Raw genomic sequence first — 17856 nt, 5'->3', positions numbered from 1 at the left:
TATTATATATAGAGCGACAAGGACCAAATAAAATATTTTTTGAAAATGATTTATGCATAATTCGCAGTATATGTTTTTTGAAATTTTGACACCTGTCCTTCTATTTGGTATTAGTATGAAATCTGTCACTTGAACCCAAAAATTATAAACAATTATTAAAGTGTCCACCAAATTATCCCCTTAAAATCAGCTATTAATAATGTATAGAAAGCAATGGAGGGGATTATCTACAAAAGTAGAGAATAGTATACATTAAATGTAGGCTATACATAATTTTTTAAATCGTCTGATATCGTTTTTAACAACATCAGCGATTTTAGCGACACCTGTGGTAGCTATTATATATAGAGCGACAAGGACCAAATAATATATTTTTTGAAAAGGATTTATACATAATTCTCAGCATATGTATATGTTTTTTGAAATTTAAACACCTGTCCTTCTATTTGGTATTAGTATGAAAATTGTCATTTGAACCCAAAAATTATAAAAAATTATTAAATTGTCCACCAAATTATCCCCTTAAAATCAGCTATTAATAATGAATAGAAAGCAGTGGAGGGGATTAACTACCCAAGTAGAGAATAGTATACATTAAATGTAGGCTATACATAATTTTTAAATCGCCTGATATCGTTTTTTACAACATCAGCGATTTTAGCGACACCTGTGGTAGCTATTATATATAGAGGGACAAGGACCAAATAAAACAGTTTTTAAAAATGATTTATACATATTTCTCAGTATATGTATATGTTTTTTGAAATTTTGACACCTGTCCTTCTATTTGGTATTAGTATGAAAATTGTCATTTGAACCCAAAAATTATAAAAAATTATTAAAGTGTCCACCAAATTATCTCCTTAAAATCAGCTATTAATAATGAATAGAAAGCAATGGAGGGGATTAACTACAAAAGTAGAGAATAGTATACATTAAATGCAGGCTATACATAATTTTTTAAATCGCCTGATATCGTTTTTTACAACATCAGCGATTTTAGCGACACCTGTGGTAGCTATTATATATAGAGGGACAAGGACCAAATAAAACAGTTTTTAAAAATGATTTATACATAATTCTCAGCATATGTATATGTTTTTTGAAATTTTGACACCTGTCCTTCTATTTGGTATTAGTATGAAAATTGTCATTTGAACCCAAAAATTATAAAAAATTATTAAAGTGTCCACCAAATTATCCCCTTAAAATCAGCTATTAATAATGAATAGAAAGCAGTGGAGGGGATTAACTACAAAAGTAGAGAATAGTATACATTAAATGTAGGCTATACATAATTTTTAAATCGCCTGATATCGTTTTTTACAACATCAGCGATTTTAGCGACACCTGTGGTAGCTATTATATATAGAGGGACAAGGACCAAATAAAACAGTTTTTAAAAATGATTTATACATATTTCTCAGCATATGTATATGTTTTTTGAAATTTTGACACCTGTCCTTCTATTTGGTATTAGTATGAAAATTGTCATTTGAACCCAAAAATTATAAAAAATTATTAAAGTGTCCACCAAATTATCTCCTTAAAATCAGCTATTAATAATGAATAGAAAGCAATGGAGGGGATTAACTACAAAAGTAGAGAATAGTATACATTAAATGCAGGCTATACATAATTTTTTAAATCGCCTGATATCGTTTTTTACAACATCAGCGATTTTAGCGACACCTGTGGTAGCTATTATATATAGAGGGACAAGGACCAAATAAAACAGTTTTTAAAAATGATTTATACATAATTCTCAGCATATGTATATGTTTTTTGAAATTTTGACACCTGTCCTTCTATTTGGTATTAGTATGAAAATTGTCATTTGAACCCAAAAATTATAAAAAATTATTAAAGTGTCCACCAAATTATCTCCTTAAAATCAGCTATTAATAATGAATAGAAAGCAATGGAGGGAATTAACTACAAAAGTAGAGAATAGTATCTATACATTAAATGTAGGCTATGCATAATTTTTTAAATCGCCTGACATCGTTTATTACAACATCAGCGATTTTAGCGACACCTGTGGTAGCTATTATATATAGAGGGACAAGGACCAAATAAAACAGTTTTTAAAAATGATTTATACATATTTCTCAGCATATGTATATGTTTTTTGAAATTTTGACACCAGTCCTTCTATTTGGTATTAGTATGAAATCTGTCATTTGAACCCAAAAATTATAAAAAATTATTAAAGTGTCCACCAAATTATCTCCTTAAAATCAGCTATTAATAATGAATAGAAAGCAATGGAGGGAATTAACTACAAAAGTAGAGAATAGTATCTATACATTAAATGTAGGCTATGCATAATTTTTTAAATCGCCTGACATCGTTTATTACAACATCAGCGATTTTAGCGACACCTGTGGTAGCTATTATATATAGAGGGACAAGGACCAAATAAAACAGTTTTTAAAAATGATTTATACATATTTCTCAGCATATGTATATGTTTTTTGAAATTTTGACACCTGTCCTTCTATTTGGTATTAGTATGAAAATTGTCATTTGAACCCAAAAATTATAAAAAATTATTAAAGTGTCCACCAAATTATCTCCTTAAAATCAGCTATTAATAATGAATAGAAAGCAATGGAAGGAATTAACTACAAAAGTAGAGAATAGTATCTATACATTAAATGTAGGCTATGCATAATTTTTTAAATCGCCTGATATCGTTTATTACAACATCAGCGATTTTAGCGACACCTGTGGTAGCTGTTATATATAGAGGGACAAGGACCAAATAAAACAGTTTTTAAAAATGATTTATACATATTTCTCAGCATATGTATATGTTTTTTGAAATTTTGACACCTGTCCTTCTATTTGGTATTAGTATGAAAATTGTCATTTGAACCCAAAAATTATAAAAAATTATTAAAGTGTCCACCAAATTATCTCCTTAAAATCAGCTATTAATAATGAATAGAAAGCAATGGAGGGAATTAACTACAAAAGTAGAGAATAGTATCTATACATTAAATGTAGGCTATGCATAATTTTTTAAATCGCCTGATATCGTTTATTACAACATCAGCGATTTTAGCGACACCTGTGGTAGCTGTTATATATAGAGGGACAAGGACCAAATAAAACAGTTTTTAAAAATGATTTATACATAATTCGCAGTATATGTATATGTTTTTTGAAATTTTGACACCTGTCCTTCTATTTGGTATTAGTATGAAAATTGTCATTTGAACCCAAAAATTATAAACAATTATTAAAGTGTCCACCAAATTATCTCCTTAAAATCAGCTATTAATAATGAATAGAAAGCAATGGAGGGAATTAACTACAAAAGTAGAGAATAGTATCTATACATTAAATGTAGGCTATGCATAATTTTTTAAATCGCCTGACATCGTTTATTACAACATCAGCGATTTTAGCGACACCTGTGGTAGCTATTATATATAGAGGGACAAGGACCAAATAAAACAGTTTTTAAAAATGATTTATACATATTTCTCAGCATATGTATATGTTTTTTGAAATTTTGACACCAGTCCTTCTATTTGGTATTAGTATGAAATCTGTCATTTGAACCCAAAAATTATAAAAAATTATTAAAGTGTCCACCAAATTATCTCCTTAAAATCAGCTATTAATAATGAATAGAAAGCAATGGAGGGAATTAACTACAAAAGTAGAGAATAGTATCTATACATTAAATGTAGGCTATGCATAATTTTTTAAATCGCCTGACATCGTTTATTACAACATCAGCTATTTTAGCGACACCTGTGGTAGCTATTATATATAGAGGGACAAGGACCAAATAAAACAGTTTTTAAAAATGATTTATACATATTTCTCAGCATATGTATATGTTTTTTGAAATTTTGACACCTGTCCTTCTATTTGGTATTAGTATGAAAATTGTCATTTGAACCCAAAAATTATAAAAAATTATTAAAGTGTCCACCAAATTATCTCCTTAAAATCAGCTATTAATAATGAATAGAAAGCAATGGAAGGAATTAACTACAAAAGTAGAGAATAGTATCTATACATTAAATGTAGGCTATGCATAATTTTTTAAATCGCCTGATATCGTTTATTACAACATCAGCGATTTTAGCGACACCTGTGGTAGCTGTTATATATAGAGGGACAAGGACCAAATAAAACAGTTTTTAAAAATGATTTATACATATTTCTCAGCATATGTATATGTTTTTTGAAATTTTGACACCTGTCCTTCTATTTGGTATTAGTATGAAAATTGTCATTTGAACCCAAAAATTATAAAAAATTATTAAAGTGTCCACCAAATTATCTCCTTAAAATCAGCTATTAATAATGAATAGAAAGCAATGGAGGGAATTAACTACAAAAGTAGAGAATAGTATCTATACATTAAATGTAGGCTATGCATAATTTTTTAAATCGCCTGATATCGTTTATTACAACATCAGCGATTTTAGCGACACCTGTGGTAGCTGTTATATATAGAGGGACAAGGACCAAATAAAACAGTTTTTAAAAATGATTTATACATAATTCGCAGTATATGTATATGTTTTTTGAAATTTTGACACCTGTCCTTCTATTTGGTATTAGTATGAAAATTGTCATTTGAACCCAAAAATTATAAACAATTATTAAAGTGTCCACCAAATTATCCCCTTAAAATCAGCTATTAATAATGTATAGAAAGCAATGGAGGGGATTATCTACAAAAGTAGAGAATAGTATACATTAAATGTAGGCTATACATAATTTTTAAATCGCCTGATGTCGTTTTTTACAACATCAGCGATTTTAGCGACACCTGTGGTAGCTATTATATATAGAGCGACAAGGACCAAATAAAATATTTTTTGAAAATGATTTATGCATAATTCGCAGTATATGTTTTTTGAAATTTTGACACCTGTCCTTCTATTTGGTATTAGTATGAAATCTGTCACTTGAACCCAAAAATTATAAACAATTATTAAAGTGTCCACCAAATTATCCCCTTAAAATCAGCTATTAATAATGTATAGAAAGCAATGGAGGGGATTATCTACAAAAGTAGAGAATAGTATACATAAAATGTAGACTATTCAAAAATTTTTAAATCGCCTGCTATCGTTTTTTACAACATCAGCGATTTAAGCGACACCTGTGGTAGCTATTATATATAAAGTGACAAGAACCAAATAAAATATTTTTTAAAAATGATTTATACATATTTCACAGCATATGTATATGTTTTTTGAAATTTTGACACATGTCCTTCTATTTGGCATTAGCATGAAAATTGTCATTTGAACCCAAAAATTATAAACAATTATTAAAGTGTCCACCAAATTATCCCCTTAAAATCAGCTATTAATAATGAATAGAAAGCAATAGAGGTGATTAACTACAGAAGTAGAGAATAGTATACATTAAATGAAGGCTATACATAATTTTTTAAATCGTCTGATATCGTTTTTAACAACATCAGCGATTTAAGCGACACCTGTGGTTGCTATTATATATAGAACGACAAGAACCAAATAAACGATTTTTTGAGAATGATTTATACATTATTCTCAGCATATGTATATGTTTTTTGAAATTTTGACACCGACACCTGTTCTTCTACTTGGTATTAGAGTGAAAATTTTCATTTGAACCCAAAAATTATAAAAAATTATTAAAGTGTCCACCAAATTATCCCCTTAAAATCAGCTATTAATAATAAATAGAAAGCAATGGAGAGGAATGTTAATAATCGAGCTATACGGAATTTTTTTACCCCCTCATATCGTATCTTACTTCGTCATTGATTTTAACGACACTTGCGCTAACAATTATATATAGAGAGAAAAGGAGAAAATAAAATATTTAAAAAAAAAAACGCTTTATAGATATATCTTAGCATATGAATGTTGTTCGAAATTTTGACACCTATTCTTTGATCTGGTATTAGCATCAACGTTGTCATTTGAACCCAAAAATTATAAAAAATTATTTCTTAGCATATGTATATGTTTTTCGTACATGTGTTTCGAAAGGGGCTACAATTCTGTTACCGGTGCTTTTGATCAAGTTTAATAGATTTTTGCGAAACACATTGTTAAAATTATTATTTCAAAAGGTTCGTTTTTCACCTCCTGCGGAAAATTTGGAATAAAAATTTTTGTGATTGTCACCTCTAAATTTTGAAGAGAGGAAGTGAGAACATCTTGGTGTATAACGCTGTTTTTACTTAAATACACGTAGCACTTGAAGCGGTAGTAACATTGTTCCTGTTATTAAAATAAATAACATATAATTGGGGGCTGCTCCCCTTATTAGATAAAAGAGTTTCCTGGATAAGAATTAAATCAAAAGTATTACCCAGGATGTATTCCCAAATTTATTGGAATTTCGGGTGCAAACCCGCTGCGTTCCAGAAACAAATCTCAAGGGAACCAGACATTAGGGTTGAGGAGTGGGGAAGGAAGTGGCCATTTTAATTTTGAGGTAGTTGATATATGTTAGATATGTTCTATAGGCTATATTTTGGGGATGCCAGAGAGGAAGCTGAGCTGCATGGCTCTCAGGAGGTTTTCATCATTCCCAAACTCTTTTCCAAGTTCCATGAGTGCCCCGAACTCATTAATGTTGAAACTTGGGTTGGTTTCATTAGAGGGGGAAGGGGTCAGTTTAGTGCCCTTCAACATAGCTGAATAACTTCGGTTGAGTTGAAAGCTTTGCGCACCCGGTGGAAAATTCTGTGGTTTTGTGACTGTCTGTTTCGCCCGGGGTTTAGTGGCATTTTTATTTTTGTTTTTATTGCTTTTACTCTTGCTTTTAATAATATTTCCATTTTTTGGAATATTGGGTTTCCCGTTTCCAGGAAATGATATTGATATAACCGGGAATGATATTGATATTGACGTATAACTGACATTGACGTCAGTTGTGGGCGTCACAGTTAGCGCACAAAAGTCATGCGTTTAAGTGATCTGTGCACTCCTTAACCTAATATGGCTGAGCGCAACGAAGGCGTTCAATTGGACGTTGGCACATTTCCGAGGAATGGTTAAAGCCCTGACAGCGATAACACTGCTTTGGGCCTTTCCCTCCTCGATAATACACCACCTTGATTTCGGTTCCTTGGAGTTCAGTCAATTCGAAGATTCTCTCCGACTTTTTTGATTGGGCGATTTGGAGGTAAAATAGGGGCATGGGAATTTTCTTAGCTCCCTGTCTGGTTAATTGAGTTAGGCTATGCACCTCAAAGCCCTGTACCTGTACCTGGGTTTTGATATTTTCGACGAGAGTGAGAGAGGGGAGTCTCCTTATGTCGATTTTAAGTAATCGCTCCTCCTGTATGGCGAAACCGGCCGAAGACTCTCTGTGTCGTAAGTGGGTGACTGATGCACGTTAAATCTGTCGATGTACAAAGTCCCCTAACAAACCATACCTCAGGGGGTACTGATTCAGGAGTTTTCTTGTCTTCTGGATTGGTTACAAATTACAAGGCTACGGGGTTGAATATTTAGTAGTCGAAAACTCAAAAAATTTTGTCTGCTGTTCAACGATGGTTATAAAACATAAAATAAAATTGTCCGGCGAGTTTTGCTCGCACGGACGATGCTTCTCTCTATTAGAGAGAGAGAGAAGTAAAGGCCAATCTTGCCCCGGTTTGATCAAAAAGGGGTCTTCAAAGAATAAGTCGAGGGACGCCTTATACCTTTGCGTTTCTAGATAGGAGTACTTTTTTTTTAAGGGTGTATATAATTATATAAACATCCCTTTGGTTATTAATTGCTTCTAATTCGAGGTCGAATGGGTCTACAATAGAATTAAAATTAATGGAATACGCATCCATATAGACACCCCTTGCATACCTGCAAAGTCTCCTGTTTTTTAACGAAGACTCCTGCATTTTACGACTATCTCCTATTTACGTATATTTTCTCAGATTTCTCTGTATTTGTTGTAGTATTTTTTTTTCAAAAAATTGGTAGTAAAATAGCCACTGATGGCAAAAATATTTCTCTCATTCCTGAAGTGATGGTGCTATTTCTCAGAACTGTAGTATGTTGGAAGTTAATTGTATAAGTGGCTCAGGGTGTTCGCCTTCCAATAAGGTGAACCTGGGTTTGAATCCCAGCGATGACTGGTCGATATGAATTCCGCATCCGTGTTGCACAGACCACAGTGCTGACGTGAAATATCGTTAATGGTAGACGAATCACGGGTCAAAGTCCCCTTATCGTCAGACTAACCGCGAGAGGTTTTTCTCTCCATGTAACTCAAATGTATCGTTAGTATAATCGTTTAGTAAAATCTCCGTTATTTTGTTTCTTCAATGTTGGCAGGTACGCATACCTCTTCATGCTGTGATTGTGAGGACAAGAGGGGCTTAAGGCCCCCGTTGCACCGCTGCCTACGCCTGATCTGCCCAACACCCCTGTTGATACGTCACACCCTTGAGGGAAGCACGGACGTTCTTAAAAGGACTCCCCAGGTATTGGCTAAAGAAAAAAAACAGTTCATCTTAATATTTTACTTTAATTAAACGCTGCCACATTAGATATGAAATCACTCGAAAACTTATTTTCTCTAGACGAGGGGTTCCAATTTGTTCTCCTGTGATTTCCTCCTTTCTTCAAAGGAACTCCTGGATCAAGTATTGGGAGAAATTTTTCCTTCGTGGAGGACTTTTTGATGGAACTAACCCACATTTGCGTTTCATGGAGAGAGAAACCTCCCACGGTTAGCCTGTGAGGGGACTCTAACTTGTAATACGTCTACCACTGAGGATATATTTCGTCAGCACTGTGGTCGGTGCAAGTGGAATTCGTATCAACCAGCCATCGCTGGGATTCGAACCTGGTTCACCTCATACAAAGGTGAACGCTCTATTTCCTCTCACACATACATTTTATTTTATTTTATAACCGTCGTTGAACTGCCGACCCTATTTTTAGGTTTGCGACTACTAATGTTCAATTCCGTAGCCTTGTAATTTTGAACCAATCCAGAAGACAAGAGAACTCCTGAATCAGGTATTAGGAGAAATTTTCCTTCGTGGAGGACTTTTTGGTGGAACTAACCTCATTTGCATTACATGGAGTGGAAGACCACGAGATCAGTACCCCCAGAGTTATGATTTGATATGGGAACATGAAGGACTTTGTGACTCAACAGATTTGACGTGCATCAGTCACCATTTACTACACGGGAATGTCTTCGGTAGGCCAAGATCGAACCCACTATCTTTTGAACATGGGCCCTGTGCCCTACCAACCAGGCTATTCTGGCCCTCACACATACATTTTATTTTATTTTATAACCGTCGTTGAATTGCCGACCCAATTTTTAGGTTTGCGACTACTAATGTTCAATTCCGTAGCCTTGTAATTGTGAACCCAATTCAGAAGACAAGGAAACTCCTGGATCAAGTATTGGGAGAAATGTTGCCTCCGCGGAGAACTTTTTGATGGAACTTACCCGTATTTGCTTCACATGGTGAGGAAAACCACAAAAAACTCTCACGATTAATCTCATGGCAAGAGGGTTCTAACCCGTCTACCACTGAGGATATTTTACGTCAGCACTGTGACTGGTGTGAGCAGAGAGCAAACTAGCCACCGCTGGGATTCGAATCTGGAGCAGCTCATTGAAGCTTGCGTGATAAATTAGCACTTTAGCTCCAGCAACAACTTTGACTTCTGCTGACTGCTAATAATTTTCTAAAAAAAGAATTATTTTAATTTAATAGAGCTTTCAAAACATTAGAAAACAAATGTGGTACTTTAAAATATTATAAAAGTAACCAACCTTCGAACTTTTCCTCAAAAAAAAGTTTGTTTTAGGACAAAACTAGTATATTCAGTCACGGTTACAACTAACTGTTATACATATTCAATGTAAAATTCCTTCGGTATTTTTCCATAGGACTTTACAGAAGCCGAACAATAACTCAGAAATTGTAGGCAGTGGTGTGTAATTTAAGGGGGGACGACACTCCAGCTTCTCATTAGCCAATAATGATTGTAAAACTTTTAATCAGTTGCTAGTATTATTTATAACATAAAATTAATTTTTGTTTTAGGTGGATCTTTAAGAAAACTATTTTTTTAACAAAACAATAGGAGTTTGAAACAAATTTAAAAATTTCAGATCCTTAAAATTTAATTTTTTTTCCTGTAAAAGAAAAATCAAATGTATTTTCTCGGTAGATATAAATATTTTATCATGGAATAATTTCTGCATGCATTTACATAATGAAATTAATCTATTTATGTAGATTTTTATCAAATAAAATGTCCTCCCTATGTCGTTTTTATTTTTTATTTGTTTATTATATTTTTAATTTTCTATTCTTTTGGAAGCCTTCTATGCAAGGAATTTCAAAGGCGACCTCCACATTTCTGCCTACACTGTCAGTAAAAAGGCAACCTCATGGGTAACTTGTTTTACTGTCAGTGCACGCTTGTATTAAATATTCATAAAATTACAAAAATGTGAAGAAATGTTTGGTATTAAAACTAAGTATTATAAAGAATGAAATCTGTTTAAATATTTTCTTATTCTTGTACTATTTGAGATGGTCTGTAAAACTTTTAAACTAAAAATTTAGAAAAAGCGGGGTATTGTTGAAGCATTATATGGTTTTAGCAACAATCCAAAAAATACTCCCGCAAAGAACTTCACTATGACTTTAAACAATGAAAGATAATGGTAAAGAATTGAACAATGTAAGATCCTTTCACTCTTTCAAAATTTTTTTCAGCATCAATTCAGATTCCCACTTACAAAATTTCATTTTTAATTCATATTTCGTCACAAAATTTAAAAAAAAAACCATGGAAAAGATCATGCGTAACACCTGCGGAATAAGTAATATTTTGTATATTTCATGGATATTATTTTTAGTTTTAAAGTTGTATGATTTCCATGGCAACACTCAGGTTGATATCATATTAAGATCGATCTCAGAGCAAATTTTCTGTTGTGGAACATTTTTGTATTTTAATGGAGAGTTCGGTAACAGAATTTAGGAAGTGAATCTGCAATATATTATTTTCATGCATTTAAATTAGTCTGCACCTTAACGCAATCAACAATGATTATTATTGAAAAAATTCAGCTTAATCTAACATATAGCAAATTTTGTCAACTTAAAGTCCATTAAAAATATGCAGGAAAATTTACGTAGTTTAAATTCAAGTTAAATTTTATACAAGGATACTTAAAAAATGGAATGCAATTAGCATTCAGTCCTCCATACAGTTATGCCTGTAATCAAGTCACAGAAAAATTAATCGTTTTCATGGTTCCTTGGGGTGTTCTCTTACTTCAGCTTTTTTACGACAGATTGGAAGCTCATAGGATGAGCATTTTTTTACTTGCTAGTGAGCTCGGTAGCAGAGCGTATGAAGTGAATCTGCAGCATTATTATCATAAATCAAAATTAGTCTGCAGCTTCAATCCAGCCAACAAAGATTATTATAGTAAAAATTCAGCTTAATCTAACATATAGCTAATTTTGTAAGCCTGAGGTCCTTAAAAAGTATGAACGAAAACTTTATGTTTAAATTTAAATTACATTTTATGTGAGAATACTTAAAAACTGGAATTCGGTTAACATACAATCCCTCATACAATTAAACGTGTAATCAAGTGACAGAAAAAAAATTCTCTACTTTGTTCATTTGTGGTGTTCTCTACACTCAGGGTTTATTTTTTTAATAGAAAAAATTTTAGAAATTTTTGAAAGTAGTCGACGCAATTGTCCCCATTTGTTTGTTTGCTTTTCACAAATAAAAATAAAACTTAGATGAATAATAATCTTTAGATGCTGTAATAATCTGCGCTGTCAACTGCACGCTGGTGAGTCTCTGACCCCCGGCTGTTTAGTATTCCCGATCGCTTGTTCCATAAGTTCATTATCCACAAAACATAAGAAAAAAATCCGTAAAAGCAACAATTTCGTATTACAAATTTGTAAGCAACCCTAATAATAGTGTTTGATTAAAAACTAACTATAGATACAGAATTTTGATCATTCTACAAATAATACCAGTTTAACTTGCAATTTACTATTTACTAAATTAATTTTTGTTTACTTGCTATTAAATAAGTGATATTTATGAATAGTAAATCAATTTTACACATACAAAAAAAGTTTTTATTGCTGTAAAAAGAACTTGAAAAAATTTTTTTTATTGAGAAATAAATGAATAAATAAATATTAAAATATAAACTAATAAAAAGATGTAAAACTTATGCTGTAACTAAATAAGATGAAACAAGAAAAACAAAAATTTATTTTAAGAACGTCTTGTATATCCAAAAGAGATAAATACTGATTTTCAAGTTTTATATATCAAAACTGAAACAGACTATCTTTATTTGGAAAAGCTGAAATGTTTAAATTGGAGATAAAATTCTGACTTTTGAAAATTTAAAAAAAAACTGTTTTATTTCCAATTGAAATGCAAAACGGGAATAAAGAGTCCAAAATATTAAGAAATACACTGGTTATCATAAATTAAGGAAAAATCACAAAAATAGCGATAACTCTTTCAAAAGTAAGCCAAACCGTGCAAAATTTGCATATGTTGTCCACTAAGAGTAGCTGAGTAAAATTGCAATATGCAAATTAGTGGCGCTGCACTCGGCTTACGTCATCTGCCTGGAGCATAAAAGTCCAAGTTTGAGAGAAAGCACACAAATTTTACTGTGATTGCGACATTGAAAATCTGAGATAGCCAATTCGTAATAATGACCTCTAGGCATCATTTGCCTGAAGAACTACGATGGAGAGCCATCGGGAGACTAGAGGCAGGGCAGAGTCAATCAGAAGTGGCCAGATGGCTAAATGTGAGTCCATCTGTGGTTCATAGACTTTGGAGGCAATTTCAAACCACAGATTCGGCATCTAGGAGGTTCAGTCAAGGACGGCCAACTGTTACGACCAGTGCCGATGACCGATATTTGACATTAAGTGCACGCAGGAATAGAACCGCTACTCCGACACATCTTAGATCCTCTCTTGCTGCAGCCACCGGAAGGTTGGTGTCGACGTCAACTGTGCGCAGAAGGCTCCACGAAGGTGGTCTGTATGCGAGACGACCAGCCATTTGCGTGCCGCTCACATCACGCCATAGGAGAGACCGTTTGCAGTGGGCCCGACAACATGTCCACTGGACGTCAGATCAATGGAGGCCTGTTCTCTTTACGGATGAGTCCAGGTTTAGTCTAGAAAGTGACAGTAGACGTTATTTGATATGGAGAGAACCTGGGACCCGTTATCATCCATCAAACATCCGTGAAAGAGATGCATACGGAAGAGGCAGTGTCTGTGTTTGGGGAGGCATATCCTTAGGAGGGCGCACATACCTCCATGTCTTTCCAAGGGGAACCGTGAATGCTCAGGTTTATCGAGACAACATCCTTGATGCTTATGTGCGCCCATATGCCGGGGCAATTGGTGATTGCTTCCTGTTACAGGACGATAATGCAAGACCACACAGAGCTCGCATTGTTGATGATTATCTTCAACAGGAAACAATTACTCGCATGGAGTGGCCAGCTCGATCCCCGGACTTGAATCCTATCGAGCACGTTTGGGATGCTCTAGGGAGGCGTGTATCTGCCATCAATCCGCCCCCTCAGACCCTTGCCACGCTTGCAACTGCTTTACAAGAGCAATGGCTCTCACTTCCTATTGAACTGATAGACCGCATAATTGAAAGCATCACACATCGCTGTTTGTGCTGTATTGCTTCTAGAGGCAATCATATTCCATATTAAAGGTACTTTTTCTATTGCAAACCGATACTTCCAATTTGTTTATTTTATACATGTGCTAATTTCTATACTACTATTAATGTCTGATAATTTCTTTTTATGTTGTTTAATACCTTACTATGTGTTGTATATTGTGGGTAAGTTTCATAAAATTCCATGTGTAATTTCTTGAGTTATCGCGATTTTTGTGAATTTTCCTTAATTTATGATAACCAGTGTAGATACAAATGTATATTGATTGGGCATTCTGTTTCACTCATAATATATTAAATAGCAATTTTTATTTAAATGCATTTCATGAAAACTTCGCAGGTCAGCCAAGTCCAGTACAGAGGACAAGAATAACTATCCTGCTTGTTCCTCTGAAGACAAACATGATCCAACATCATCTGAAGTACTGGAAGAGAAGGTTAAGATCAGAAAAGAATTCGTGTACTGGGAACATTACTGGAATGAACAGCACCAACAAATCGTGACAGGCATTGACGACTCAACATGGAACAACACCTGTCCAATAACACAGACTGACTTTAACATCAGGGAATATCTCCCATCCAAAAAACAACAACATCGAATAACATCTTGGAGATAGTCGTCAAATTCCACCACCATCAGGAATTGCCTGTCGACAGCATCAAAAGCTTCCCAGAAGAAGGGACACGCGCTGCCATTAGCGACAGTCCTAAAGCAGAAACATCTTGCAATAAAAATGAGGATAGATATAGGACACGCTATGGCAACTGCGAGGGTCTCAAAATCGCTAAGATTTGGAAATGGCGACGACTTACCAGATGTTTTCGTTGGATCGGAAAAAAATACAAAAATCACCAAAATTGAACTTTTTGGATTTTGTATCAGCATTTTGTATGTATTCATCATGAACAAAATTTAAATTTTGAAAAATACCATCACCATTTAATGTCATCATGAAATATGAACAAAATTTAAAATTTCGAGCAATAGTAACAGATTTCATCTTATTTAGTCATCATAAACATGCACATAAACAATGAAGAGCCAACAGATGTAGAAAGAGATTAACAACAATAGAAAATGGAGTTTCCTATTGATTATGGAAGAATAAGATCTTCTTCAAAAGCTTCTAGAATGTTGTATCAAGACGGGAGAAGAGGAAGGAGGATGGATGGAGAGGAAAATGGAAAAGAGAAAGGAAAAATTTAATCAAAAAAGGCTGATTTAACATCATTAACGTTGATAGTACTCATGTCTTTACATAAACATGCAGCTGTTTGAAACAATTTTCAAAATTATCTAAAACTTTGCCACAACTTCAAAATTTATATTCTAGGTAATTAGTACCTAGTTTTTTTTTTCGTTTCAGGTAGCTCTTATACTTTTAAATTATAAAATTCAGTTTCATAACAGATTTAGGTATTTTCTTACCTATATCATTCAGGTATTTTATTACCTTATTCTAGCATAATAGCTACATAATAATTTGGCCTTATTCTTTCTAATCGGCATAAGTTTCCCTCCCTTTCGTTAACATCATTCTTTATATTGTTCTCAAACTGTTGCATGTTTATGTAAAGACATGAGTATTAAACATGGAAAAGTAACATCTGATGGAAAGAAACATCCAATTGAAAGAAAGTTCTGGAGAGAATCAACACCTAGCTCTAAGTAACATCGAGCTGCATGAAAGATCTAAAGACGGAGACGAACACCTAGCAGAGAGAAATGGAGGGAAAAAACAACTAGTGGATGGAAACGTATAGAGTGTACACCATCATGTCGAAAGAAAACATCTTATATTTAACATCGAGCTACTTCAAAAGACTGGCGTTGTTTATGTGCACAAAAGCCACTACCTGAACATAAGAAAATAAAACACCCAACAAAAAAAAAAAAAAAATGAAAAATCTAAAATTGTCCTCGTAATGTCTCCTTTTGTCAGCGAAGTAAAAAATATAAAGATAAAAACAGACCAAAAAATACATATACATGAAAATCGTTATAAAAAAAAAGGAATAAATATATCTAAACAAATAAAAAATGAAGTCAGACTGGTCGAACAGCAGCAGATGTACAGACGTAGAATGATATAACAGCATCAGATTCTCAGATTTAGACTTTTTTCAGACTGGTTAACCAGCAGCAGATATATGGATTTAGATAGCAGTAGAAGTACAGATTCAGATTAGTCCATCAGAGAAGTAGATGTACAGATATTCAGATAGGTCATTACTCAGACAGTAGATAAAATCATATGCAAGCAGTTTAAATTTTCGGCCCAATAAAGTAGATCAAAATTCTGTTGTGACTCACTTTTATTTCGATGTTGTTTTTTTATTCATTAACTTTCAGGTATTCGATGTAAGTACCAAATTACAAATTAAAATGTTTAAGGTATGTAATGAAGCTTATGAAATGCATATTACAATTATTTTAGAATTAAATAAAATGTCTGTTAATTACTGAGTAATTCTCAGTGTTTCAGATGCAAACTTTGAATTCGAGTTGTTCAATAATTAAATGCTCTTAATGAAAACGAACAAAAACATTTATAAAACCTCCCACGGTTAGCCTGGGAGAGGACTCTAACTTGTAATTCGTCTACCACTGAGGATATGTTACGTCAGCACGGTGGTCTGCGCAAGCGGAATTCGTATCAACCAGCCATCGCTGGGATTCGAACCTGCTTCACCTCAAACAAAGGGGGACGTTCTATTTCCTGAGAAGCCATGGCTCTCACGCATACATTTTATTTTATTTTATATCCGTCGTTGAACAGCTACCCAATTTTTAGGTTTACGACTACTAATATTCAACTCCGTAGCCTTATAATTTTGAAATCCAGATCCAATTATAATCCAGAAGACAAGGAAACTCCTGGATAAAGTTTTGGGAGACATTTTTCTTCGTGGAGGATTTCTTGATGGAACTAACCTGATTTGCATTACATGAAGTGGAAAACCACGAGAATCTCAGTCACGAGATCAGTACCCCCAGAGTTATGATTTGATATGGGAACATGTAGGACTTTGTGACTCAACAGATTTGACGTGCATCAGTCACCATTTACTACACAGGAATGTCTTCGGTAGAAGACAAGGAAACTCCTGGATCAAGTATTGGGAGTAATGTTGCCTCCGCGGAGGACTTTTTGATAGAGCTAACCCGCATTCACGTTACATGGAGAGGAAGACCACGAGAACCATCCACGGTAACAATGGGGTAAAAAGATTCCCCTCCCCCACAAGAACCTCTATTGGTTGGAGTCTTCATTTTCTTCAACCTCATCGAAGCAGGGGAGGCGTGTCGCTTCTTTTTGACCTGCTCTTCATAATTATCGCATCTTTCTTCATTTCATCAGCCTTGGCTCTCGGTGAGTCGAATCGTTGCTTCTAGCAGAGAGCTTCTTGTTTTGGACTGGCTATAACGAAACCAAAGCCGTCGTCCTCTTCTTAAGGGGTACCCGTTTTTATCTCAATTTTCATTTATTTTTTTTCTTCTTTAATTGGAAGCTTCTATTTAAATTTTATGTAAATTGCACTATTGTTTTGCGACTAGTTTTAGCCATGTCCAACTCCTCAATTATTCTGAACGAGGATTGAGGGTCAGGAGACTCAATTGTTTTCTTTTTGTCCAGTTTATAAATCTTTCAAAAACGCAAGTAGTTTTCTATAAGGAATTTTTCCAATTGAACTCAGAACATGCAATACTAATGTACTGTGTTGAGTTCGATCTCTTTTGGACAAAGATTCCCCGTGTAATAAATGGTGACGTGTGCACGTGAAATTAGTTGGGTCACAAAGTCCTCCATGTTCCCGTAACAAATCAATAACTCTAGTGGTACTGAATTGAAGACTGGTATTCATCTGGTTCAGGTCAAAATTACGATCTGTGGATGAATAAATGGATGTATGAATGTGTCCTCCCTATTAACAGGCAGTGACGCGTGAGTGTGACTGATGTATTCTTGGTTATTGATACCGCTACGGGAAAACAAGAAACTGCCTTAAGTTCGCTTGGCTTCCATCAGGATTGGATATTGGCAAGTGGCATTAGATACAACAACAACAGGACTTCTGCAGTTTCATTAAAATCGGAAATGTCTTTTTTAAAATAAAATTA

General features: G+C 33.9%; 1 protein-coding gene across 1 annotated transcript in view; it reads left to right on the top strand.

The window, feature by feature from the left end:
- LOC147816101 (uncharacterized) overlaps positions 1-15610 on the top strand; it is a 40870-nt gene extending 25260 nt beyond the window's left edge. Inside the window, exon 2 of the mRNA XM_087158187.1 lies at positions 14071-15610. Within this exon, the coding sequence (XP_087014313.1) occupies positions 14071-14350 (280 nt within the window). The 3' untranslated portion in view covers positions 14351-15610. The remainder of the gene's footprint in view (positions 1-14070) is intronic.
- The last annotated feature ends 2246 nt before the right edge of the window (positions 15611-17856 follow it).

This window comes from Parasteatoda tepidariorum, chromosome 2 (assembly GCF_982258835.1).
Source record: "Parasteatoda tepidariorum strain Cologne lab strain chromosome 2, Ptep-v5.0, whole genome shotgun sequence".
Taxonomy (NCBI): Eukaryota; Metazoa; Arthropoda; class Arachnida; order Araneae; family Theridiidae; genus Parasteatoda; species Parasteatoda tepidariorum.
Note: the sequence above shows the minus strand (reverse complement) of the source record. Positions and strands in the feature narration are given on the sequence as shown.